At 37.5% G+C, this 12,038-nt stretch overlaps 1 protein-coding gene across 6 annotated transcripts in view; it reads left to right on the forward strand.

Moving 5' to 3' along the window:
* The window catches only part of LOC129020805 (cyclin-Y-like protein 2), a 75,314-nt gene that overhangs the window by 50,689 nt on the left and 12,587 nt on the right, over positions 1 to 12,038 (forward strand). For 2 of the 6 annotated variants that reach the window (XR_008495911.2, XR_008495910.2), the window contains exons 10-11: positions 681 to 1,014; positions 1,180 to 1,382. Coding sequence is in view for 1 of the 6 variants with exons in the window: in XM_054465631.2 (XP_054321606.2) it covers positions 681 to 791 (111 nt within the window). In the remaining 5 variants the exon portion in view is untranslated. Of the gene's footprint in view, positions 1 to 680; positions 1,020 to 1,179; positions 1,383 to 4,533; positions 4,594 to 4,676; positions 4,861 to 12,038 lie in introns of those variants that run through there. The other 4 variants (XR_008495912.2, XR_008495914.2, XR_008495909.2 and 1 more) reach the window with 4 other exon arrangements.

Here is a 12,038-nt window from a genome sequence, read left to right on the forward strand (position 1 = left end):
TTGTATATATTACAGTGCAGCCAGTCCCATAAATTTGTTAGGCAAAGCATTAGTGCTTAAGCCAAGAGACCTACACTTAGTCTGTATAAGGTATGAGCGTCTCAGGTACTGGATGCAAGAAGTACGTGGGCTTTACTGGAAATGGTAACTTTTGGGGGGCAAAGCAATATTTATGGTTTGTGACTTCTGGTTTCAGTTGTGAGCAAAGTTACAACTGAAATGGATTCATATTTACAATTAGTACTTTCTGTGGTTCCTTAGAAGTACTTTAGAATAATATACCTTCTACCATAATTAATGTGCCAGGTTCTGCCTTTTGCTGCTTTAGTCGTTCGACCTCTTTGATGTTCCAGTGCACTCCAGCACACATCTGCTTCATTCAAATTTGCTTTGAGGATATAATAACTACTACAGATTGGGTAGAATCTGAATAGATTAATAAACTATAAATTTTCCTTTGCTCCAGCAATCTAATCATAGCCCTTAAAGGAGATTACCTTAGTGAAGTGGCAGGGAGTAGCATCCCCGGAACCTAGCAGTGTGAACCTCAGCCAAAGTAGCTGTAACTGTGAACTATCTAAAGGAGTGTCTGCATGTGTGGCTTATCATCAATGGTGCTTGTTAAAAGGTTGGAGCCCTTTTTAAAATTGTACCTCTTTTCTGTTTCATTTACTTTCTAGGCTATTTCAAGGATGGAAGACGCCAAAATCTTTTATAGTGCTACCATGAGAAGGTCCTTCAGCGCTGATAATTTCATTAATCTTCAGTGCTCTAAAGCCATTATCTCTTGAAGGAAGAAATGAGGGGCTATATCATCTGAACCCCTCATCAAAAAAGACCGGAAAATATTACCTCTCCTGCTCAACAACTAGAAAAGTTAGTATTTTCAAAAGAAGAAAGATCTCAAAGTTGAGAGGCTTGTGGACAACCAGGATTGCACTCCACAGGAAAAAAATGGGATCTTTGCACTGCAACAACTCTTGTACACTCTTCTGTCTTTTTAAACGTAAACAGGTATAAAAACCACTCCAAAGTGAAGACTTCTTGCCCACACATAGGTATCTTTTTTAGTGTGTGGACTGATACCTGTGAACTATGTAAGGGTTTTAAAACAATAGTTTAAATTTTTAGATTTTAGACATAATTTTCTGTTTCTTTTCTATTTTTCTTTTCCCCCAGTATTGCTGCAGATGCATTTAAAATAAATGCAGTATTACTATTAAAACATGGGACTGTAACAACTCATGAAGCCACTAGAAGCAGACTGCTCATTTTCAGGTGTTGAAGGGTTCTTCCTGCCTACTTTTACCATCGGAGCTGCTCGTCACTGGCAATCATTTTAAACATAAGCTGATGGAGGACATTTGCCATTCATATCTTTTGTAAGCATTACTTGCTAGCATTTTAGCATGTTTGGGGTCACAAAAGAAAAACTATTAGTTATTGCTTACCTACTTGTATTAGGGTCCATGGTATGTTTCTTATAAACTATAATGATCCTTTTGTGTGTGTGCGTGAATTTTTTTTATTTATTTATTTATTTATTTATTTATTTTGTATTTGCTGGTAAATTTTCTTATTTGTTAAATAAATGTATTGAGAGATATTTGCATAATGCCAAACCACATGATGATCCAGTGGTAATATAAAAATAATAATACGTGATGTGACCTGAAAGTTTCAGGGCAGATTCTAGTTTTAATGTAGTGTGTTTAGACCCTCCAGTGCACTGCAGCTTATGTATATATGCTATAAACCTTTATAAAATACCATTCAAAAGTTTAATAGTATTTATTATTTTTTTTAATAAAAGATGGGGTCTTACTATGTTACCAAGGCTAGAGTGCAATGGCTATTCAGAGGCACAATCACGACACCACAGCCTGGAAATTCTGGCCTCAAGCAATCGTCCCATGTCAGCCTACCAAGTAGCTAGGACTATAGGTGCAGTACCACCTCCTCTGGTTTTCTTTTGCAAAAATTGAATATTAAGCTTTTACCTTTTTGTTTCAGTCAATATCTGCTGTCTCCAAGAAATACTGAAACAAAAAATTAAAAGCTTAATATTTAGGAGCTAGGCATGTCTGTAGTTCCAGCTACTCATGAGTCTTAAGTGGGAGAATCACTTGAAGCCTAGCCCTGGAGGCAGCAGTGCTCTATGATTATGCCTGTAAATAGCCATTGCACTCCAGCCTTGGCAACATAGTGAGACCCTATGCCTTTAAAGAACTGCAAAACTAAATACATGTATAAGCAATGTAACAAACTTTCCAATGATGTTTTGTAAATGTTTGTAGCATTGATACTTTTACAAGTATCAAAGCTTAAAATTACACTAAGACTTGTATTTTTATTCTTGTATTTTTATAAAGTGCCCTCTTCTCTTTTAAAGTAGTTCTTAGCAGGGCTGTTATCTACGTTGATCACCTAAAATTATTCTCCCTACATGTGGTAAAGGAAGAATATGATCAGTGTTAATTTACATGTAACAGATTAGAAGGAATTGTACCCTAATAGTAGTAGGTGATTAATCATTTTATTATCCCACCTGTTAGCCTGGCTACAGGTATTATATTTCATGTCCTGCTGTTTACAAAAAAGAACTTCCATAAACCTTAGAAATCTTACTTCCTCAAAAATTATTGTTTATGGAGTTTGGAGCTTGGAGATTTAAGTATTTATTGCAGTTTTATTTTCAAATGATAAATGCTCTCTATAATTTATGGGGTTTTTATTTCTCATGTTTACATTAAAATAAAACCTGATAAACTGTTCTAATTATAATGTGACCAATGTGTTTATGACACTTGTATTTACATTATATTATATATCTGCCTAACTTACATGGTTTAAGTCAGTCTTGATATGTCCGAAGACATTTTGATAAGTTGCTTTCACCGTTCATAAGTTGGTTTGATTCATGCCTCTGTTTAAGACATAATATTTGTCTTCTCTCTCTTAAGCTCTTTTCAAAGTGGAGATAATTTGTTACCATTAAAATCACTGTCCAGCCACAGTACTTAGTGGCATAGTGCATTAGATGGCATCTTTGAATAAATGGCTATTGTGCCTGCAAGAAAAAAGCATAATGTGCTTATTAGGATATAAAATTATGTAAATATACAAAGAGAAAGGATTTCCAGAAATAGTACAGAATTAGAACAAGAGGTGTTTGAGGTATTCAGTTACACAGAAAAAAAATTGGAAGTACAAAGAGTAGAATTAGCATTGCTGTACAGAGGGTGACAAAGCACATAATTTGACTTTAGCACACTGTTTTCAAGCTTACATTTTAGTTAAAAATATATCAAATCAGTTAGGTTGTTTTTTAGAACTAAGAGTCTAGCCACTCAGCTTCAGTGATTCTCACTAAATCTTTAATTCTTTAGTACCTAAAGTAAAATCTTTAAATAACTTATCACCTTATCTTGATAAAGTGCTGACTAAAATCAATGATCTCATTTAACTTAAAAGAAAATATTTATAAATTACTGTTTATAAGAAAGTTTGCAGCATATCATATGACAATAAGCAGAAATCCTGACATATATGTGTGGTCAAAGTTTCAAAAAACAGTTTGGGAGAGAAGCACTGGACATGAATTTGTGACTTCAGGAGTAAGTCAGTAGAATAAAAATCACTAACATTGCTCTCCCCTTTGGCTTGAATTCTAGAAGGCAACACAGTCATTTTGATAATTGGGAAATTGGGTCAACTTAGGGTGAGAATATAAATGTCACTGAAAGCGGATAGGTTTTCTGACAAATGTTATGTGAGAATGTGAGGTGGCAGGGAGTAGCATCCCCAGAACCTGGCAGTGTGAACCTCAGCCAAAGTAGCTGTAACTGTGAACTATCTAAAGGAATCTGCATGTGTGGCTTATCATCCATGCTGAGCATGGAAACCAAGCTGCTAGTACAGTGGCAACTATGGCAGTTTTTCTTAGAGTTTGATATCTAGGAAATATTTCAACTGTTGTAATATAGCCACCAGTGACATTTTAACTCCAGTATATTGTGAACTGAACTTTTACATCATTACAAGGAAAAGACAAAGATTTGAAATATACGTTTGAACCAAGTGAAATTGCCATTCTTATAAGTCAAAAATGGTTGCCTAATGGCAATTTCATGTGGTTCACCCTAAGGTGACTGCTTAGAGCTCAGTGTTTCTGGAGAAATCTTATCCTGGCCCTTTCCTTCACATTTCCTCTTTATGTAACCTATATGCCCACATGTTATTAAAATCCAACAACACTAAATCCCAATTTTATCACAATTCAAGGTTCATTTTTGATCTAATTTTTTTACATTTCTAAATACTCTATTTATTGATTTAAAAAAAAATGCCAAAGCCAATTTTAACCAAAAATCAAATCATTCTTAGTTCTGTATTCAGCTCATTCAGTGTTTCTGGAAACTAGTTTAGCTGCAGTATGCAAGTTAGCTTGAATTTTTCATCAGCAAGGGCTTCTTTAAGCACATTTAAGATGCACATTTAAGATGACTGTGGCCTGACTGTTCCTTCACACAGCATTGTTGAGTATGAAACTACTTGGAAAATCATTTCACAGATGGCAGAGAAATCTCCCAGGTAAGTGCTAGTTTCTACGCAGGATCTGTAGAGTACATCCAGAATCTATCAAGTTAAGGATTAATCTTAAATCTACTCAACAGCCACTTTCAGACCTGATTGGGCCTGACATTGTGCCAGCAGGCAAGGCAAAAGATGTAGGAGCCCTTCAGTGAAGTCTGCATCCCTATAACACAAGTTTCTAAGGCAATTTCCATTCAATTATTTTAAATGTGTTGGGCAAGTGTCACAACATGTACTTAATGTGAAATAAATTTTAAGAATATCAGCTTGTCGTTTAGGATCTCCAGGGTACAAGAAGAAAAACTAACTGGGAAAGTGAAATAGAATAAAAATTATGAGAATCTTGAGTGCAATGAAATAAGGTTAATACTCTTTAAAGAGGAACAGGTTAGGTGATTCTTACAACTGCTGTAAGGGAGCTAAGCAATTTTAATGTGATTAGGAAAATTCAGTGATAGTACCAGAATTTGAGGTCTTTAATAAAATACCAGTAGTATCTTCTTCAAAAGACCTCCACTGATTCTCAAATTAGTCTGCTACCTTCTTATAAGAAAAATCGCTTTGTCTTCTCCACCTTGTCTGTTCTACAAACTCTTACCTGTCAGCCCGAGCTGGTGGCTCCTGTGTCTCCTCGGTGTGATAACTAACTCTTCCACAGGTAGAGCTTCAAGTGTTTTTCCACCTTCTCTTTTACCAGCTGCCTCACCCCAGACCCTTAGGACCCTCTTTAAACAAAATTTTTCCAGCATTATCCTTGCTTTTTCTGCAATGTTTGATGTTGGTCATTATGACCCACTGCCAAAGCATTATTAGCACCAGGTTCCAGAGCATGCAGGCTGTATGTGGCTTACAGACTAACTGACCCCTTGTAACTCCCTTTCATCACTTATGTGAATCCTGTGTTCTCCAAAGCAGCTCTTCCCAACTTGCTGCACTTAGCTATTCTCCTGACCTACTCACAACCCTCATAATGTATTCTCAATCTAGACTGAGGTTGAGGTTGCACCCCCACCTTCCAAAACCTACTATTTCCTCTGGCATTAAATTCCTTGTTCTGAAGGTAACCCCCTCCCATCTAATGGAAAGCATTCCACTTCTAACTCTAAAATTAACCTTTTATTTACACCTGCTCCATCAATTATCTTCCTTAAAATTGCACTTACCTCCCCAACTTGGGGAGGTAGCAATTTTGGTTTGGTTCTCTGAATGTCCAAGTGTTTTCTCAAAATGTGGCCCTCAACTCCCCTGCCTCTCTTCCACTGAAAGAGCTTATGAAAGATGAAGGTTTTCTAAGTGCAGTGTGGTATCCTGGATTTGATCCTGGAACAGATAAAGAACTTGAGTGGGAAATCTGATGAAGTCTGGAGTTAATAGTAATGTGTCAACACTGACTTTAGTTTTAACAAATGTGCCATGTTAATAAGATGTTTGCATTAGGGGAAAACTGCAATGGTATTCAGAAACTCTGAGTTATTTTTGTGACTTTTTGTAAATCTACTTTTATAAAATGGCCTCTTGGGCCTCAGAACTACTGAGTCTCAATGCCTGGGGCTGAGGCCTGGGAATCTAAATTTTTAAGAGGCAACCTAAATGATTCTTACACAGCCTCAAATTTTAAATCCTCCTCTTGTCAATTCCCTTTCATTCCATGTCTGAACAGTTGCTTCTCCCTTGTTTCACCTACCTAACTTAACCTGAGTTAATCTGTTAAACCTTCTGAATTCTATGATGTAAGTACTATTATTATCTGTTTTTCCCTGATGAGAAAGCTGAAATAGTAGGAGCTGAGGTGTCCAGGATCACACTGCTCAGAAAAGGTGGAGCTGGGACTTGAATTCCCAATCAGCCTGGCTCCCAAGTCTATGCTCATAACCACTCTCCATCAACCCTATTTCTATCCATGGTGAGCTAAAAAGCTCTGTAAGTAAAGCGCTAAAAGCAGCATTATTACCAATAATATTATCCTAGGCCTACCTATTTCTTTAACTTTCTAAGTCCAACAAACAGTCTTTCTGCTTCAGCATATGGACTTTGCCTCCCCTGCTTTTCCACTGGGGATGAATGAGCAATGAGAAAGCATGGGGAAGATGTGCTGACTCTAAAGTCCTGAACATAGAAGGGACAGTTGCTCTTCTCTTAGGATTCAGCTCAACTATTATATTTTCTAATCTGCCTCTCCCAACTGCCTTATGTACCAATTGAATGAAGTTGACAGCACCCACCCATGTCACCCACCTTGACACGGAATTCCATGCTCCCATATTGCTAATTCACCTCTTCCTGGATTTATGTTGCCTCCCCCAAACATTTTAATCTCCTCATTACTCACATAGTTGTGTCTCCCACATACTTATGTCTGGGATCATTGATGCAGAATGTGGACATACCAGGCATTAAAATGAGGTGGCATTTGGTAGATTGGTGGCTAGTCTTTATTTTGCCAAAGCAGCAATCAGCAGAAGGTGGTCTGACAGTACTCTCAGGCTCACGAAGCATCCTTCTAGATTTTAAGGGAGAAACCAACTCTCAATCAGTTTCTACGTTCTCATCTGGGCTCCCTGACTTTAGAGTTTGACAGCAAATTGTGGATACAACTGCTGAATTAAAAAGTTGTAGAAGTTTCTGTCCTCCAGCCAGACACACAAAAGAGCACCATGTCTATTCAGATGATTTCAGTGTAAATGAAGGGCTCGTAAAATAGAAGGCAATCTCAGGAAATAACTGTTTTTTTCATGTCTCTCTTTATTTCTTCAAGTGAACAATTAAGATTGGCAGGAGAAACCTAGGAAGTATTTTCAATTAAAACATGTTTTAATTAGTTCTGCTTCTGGTGATTAGAATTTGCTTAATTTTACTTGTTTATAAAATTTCTCTGCTTATATTTAAGTACATCTGAAAAATCTGATTATGAAGTTAAAATCTACATCTCTCCCCAGATATTCTTAAAAAGCAGTGTATTTCTTCATAGAAACATGAAGAGAAAAAGACTTCCATGGCATCTTTTCATTTTCTTCAGTATTGCTTTAATGCATTTTAAAATTAATCTATATTAATTGAGAATAAAGGAACAAAAACACTTTTTGTCATAACTAGTCTTTATAGTTGATTTTTTAAAAAGCTCAAACTTTTATTTTTTCCTTGCTACAAACAGAATACACACAAAAATTTTTGCAATAACAGTATCAACTAATTAAACATTTTGAGACTAACATAACTGCATAGCCATTCTACTGACTGTGAGGAACAAAACAAAAAATTCCTAATCAAGATGCTCTGGGTTTTATTGTTGTTGTTATTGTTAGTATTCAGATTTATAATTATCATCTGCCAGTAAAAATTTAAATGTTCAAAGTTGATTATCTACAAATATATCACTGGCTCTGACATGTAAGTTCTGGAGTTAGCATGACAGTGACTGCACTGCATGGGATAGGTACGATACATGTATAGAAATCATAAAGAGCATTGAATGCCTGGACTTGAACCGTTGACTTGGTATGTGCTTCATTTGGCTCACTAATAAATCCACCTGTACCAACCTCATATCAAAAGTCACTAAATATTTCATCTATATCATATATACTCTGTAGATACGCACCCATCTACAAAGCATATATACGATACATTTAGTTTTTACAAACATGAAGTCATATTGTTTTTACGGTTTTGTTTTATTTTGTTTTGTGTTTGAGACAGGGTCTTGCTCTGTCACCCAGGCTGGAGTGCAGTGGCATGATCATGGCTCACTGCAGCCTTGACCTCCCAGGGTCAAACAATCCTCTTATCTCAGCCTCCCAAGTAGCTTTGACTACAGGTGCACACCACCATGCCCAGCTAATTTTTTTATTTTTAGTAGAGACAGGGTTTCGCTATGTTGCTTAGGCTATGAAGTCACATTGTTGTAAAATGATATACCACAGATGAACATTAATCTGGCTAAAATAAATATTGTAATTGTCATCAAGCTGCTAGAAACCTTTGAGAGTTTTGAGTCAGGTGAGTTACTTCCCTCCTGCCTACCCTCATGCTTCTGTAATGTCTTGGTAGTCTGTTCATACAAAACCATTTCCCCTTAACGCAGTTAAGATTTCTTTTCCAGGATTACTTGATTGGGTTTTGGAGAAAAAAGGGGGCATGCAGAAGAGGCAGGCATCTCTCAGCCACTTTCCCTCCCACCTGCTGAGATGTGTGCTGTTTTCTGTCTCACTGGACACATGTGGGGTTAGAAAGCAGTTATTCAAAGTTCTGTGTCTGCTACTCCCTTTGGTCTTTCTGTAGAGCACAAAAGTGAAAGAAGCTCCTTTGGCAAGAATAACCGTTTTATTAAAATGCAACTGCATGTCCTAGCTCTAAGGTTTCCATTCTCTACTGGAGAGTGCAGGTCATGGATGCTGTTATTGAGGTTTGGTGTGTGACAAAACAGGACAAAATAGCCTAAAGAATACTAACTTTGAAATAGTGCTGTGGGCATGTTATTTAAAGCTTGTACATGCACACAGTTACAACACACACACAGGACCAGTTCACTGGCAATGATCACGTGAAAATATGACAAAAGTTTGCAAATATATACCAATAAGGCACCAAGAAAAATATTTCCAGTTAATTTCAGTTAATTTCCAGTTAACTTCAAAATACGAGGTTGTACCAGACTCAGGTTCAGCTGCTCACCACTTGAAAGCCAGACATGAGAAGTGAGGGTTGGTGGAAGGAAAAGCAGGTTTAATCAGAGACAGCAAACCCAAAGGATGGCAAACTAGCTTTCTAAAATACCATCACAGATTGTTAAATATTACCATAGGGTTTTTAAAGAAAAACTTGCTATGGGAGACATGTGGGAGCCGTGTGGAGTGCAGCATCTGTGTCTTTGTTGCGATGGCTGTCAGGGGTAATCACCCAACTGGAGGCCTGGTTGGTGTTATCTTGACTTTGGCCTTAATGTGGTGGACTAATTGTGACTCCCCCTAAGCAGGAGAATTTCACAGGGACTCCATGCCTTACTTGTTCTAAGATTACCTTCTGACATTTCTTAAGCAAGAACATAATTAGATAAGCTTGGAGGGTAGTCTAGAGAGGGAAGGAATAAAGGGGTGAGAGGGGAGTAAAGGAAGAAAAATAAGAGGATGATTAAAAAGTATTTTTAGAACAGGTTCCCGATTACAATGGGTGAAATTAAAAAAAAAAAAAAAAAGACTCCTGAAAATCTGGTCAACTGATTCACTGAGAGTTCCCATTACTTTCTTTAGATAACCTATTTGAATTCTCATCCCCTTGTCTACGAAGTGAGACATTGCTTAAAATCACGCTGTGAAAGTGATAGCCCTCAAGCTGTCTGTAAGAGACTCCACTGGGTCTAAGTCTGTCCCCACTTTACAAAGCTAGCTGTAAAGGAGTTGCTGTACCACCCCATAACCTTTTATTTTACAAGTATTTTTATGAGTATAACTTGTTTTCATAATCAAATGCAAATTATATGGATGGAAATAGGGGGTGGCTGTAAATCCAGCTTCTCTTCCCTAGGGTGGCTGATGGTAGACTTCAGGGAAGGAGATGGCCTTTATCTTTGTGTCTTTTAGGGAATAAGGGAATAGAGGGATAGCAGGGATGAGAATTTTCTTTAAGTGCCTCTGAAAGTTAGTCTGGAACTAGATCCCAAAGACCATGATTTATACTGCCTGCCCTTGGGGTTAGCATGTTTTCTAAAACTGTCTTATTTCTCAGTGAATTAATTGTTCTTAGGTTTAGCATGTTGCTAAATTTTTTTTAAAAATCTAAAAATAAATAAATCAGTTTATCTACTTCATTCCACAGTATTAGGTAACTGTGCATCATTTCTAGATTTCTCCACAAAGAAAAGAGGGAACACCCAAATTAGGCAGCATAACTGAAGGAGGCAGGGCAGTCTACATACATTGTGGAAATACATACTAGATGAGGGGAAAGGTCAAGGTGACCAGAGATTCTCATCTGAAAAACAGAAGAGGAACTGTTGCCCAGACAGGCAATCTGTTTCAAAATATGAGTAAGGGGCTTCTTCCTTGAAGAATAAATAAGATAGGCTAAAGTTCTGTAGCTATGTGTAGTAGGTTTTGTTGTGGCCACTGAAATTTTAATTATGATTCAGAGGATGAGCTGTGTAAGAGCAGGCATATATATATATAAATGTTAAGAGCTTTTGAGAGTCCTTAAAACTATAGTACTAACTTTCTCCCTCAACCCCCGCTGTTCCCCATAAAAAATGTTCAAATTGCCTGTGGAAAGTATACATTTATCTACTGAATATCCATGAAGTAAAAATTGACCTAGGCTTAAACATTACTTTTCCAATTTTGGGGTAAATTAAATCCAAATGCCTAGACTCCAGGTGTTTTTCCAGGTAGGTTTTCTCAAATGTTAATTGCAGTAGCAATTTTATCTTTCTAAATTTAGCACTCACTCAATCTTGGTCATTGGTATTTTGCTTGCTGATGCACTGCCACTCTCTTGTCCAGTAATGACCTCAAACCCTTCATGAATGAATGCTTAAACAAATTTTTTTAAAAATTCTAATAGCAAAGAAACCTCTGTTTGTGTCTATGTGTATGTGTTTGTCATTATATAGGCTTTCAAATATGAATGAAGGAATGGTTGAACAGTTTAGTAAAGCAAACCAAATTAATAGCAAAGAAGTTCTCTCTGTGTGTGTGTGTGTGTGTGTGTGTGTTCATCAAAACACAGGCTTTCTCAGAAGGAAAGAAACAGTGTAGTGCTAGAGGTAGCACTACACTACCTTTGCAGCATTAACATAAACACAGACCTTAAGTCTGATAAGAAACATTTACAATGTATTCTCTCTGAGGCCTGCTTATTGAGGCTTCCTCTGCCTAATAAAACCTTGGTCTCTGCAATCCCTTATTGGAACTCAGACATTCCTTACTACTAATAATACCTCTTTCAACAAATTGCCAATCAGAAAATTTTTAAATCTACCTAAGACCTAAAAGCACCCCTTCCCCCACCACTTTGACTCATCCCATCCTTCCAGATTGAATCAATGTAAATCTTACATGTATTGATGGATGTAATTTGCCTCCCTTCAATGTATAAAAGCAAGCTATGGCCAGGCGCAGTGGCTCACGCCTGTAATCCCAGCACTTTGGGAGGCTGAGGCAGGTGGATCACGAGGTCAGGAGATCAAGACCATCCTGGCTAACACAGTGAAACCCCATCTCTACTAAAAATACAAAAAATAGCCGGGTGTGGTGGCGGGCGCCTGTAGCCAGCTACTCAGGAGGCTGAAGCAGGAGAATGGCGTGAACCTGGGAGGCGGAGCTTGCAGTGAACCGAGATGGCACAACTACACTCAAGCCTGGGCAACAGAGCGAGACTGTTATCAGGCCCTCCTGAAGTTGTTTCATGGATGCATCCTTTAAGTCTGCAGAGGTTTCTGCTGTCTTTTGTTC

The sequence above is a fragment of the Pongo pygmaeus genome, chromosome 20, assembly GCF_028885625.2.
Source record: "Pongo pygmaeus isolate AG05252 chromosome 20, NHGRI_mPonPyg2-v2.0_pri, whole genome shotgun sequence".
NCBI classification, from domain to species: Eukaryota; Metazoa; Chordata; class Mammalia; order Primates; family Hominidae; genus Pongo; species Pongo pygmaeus.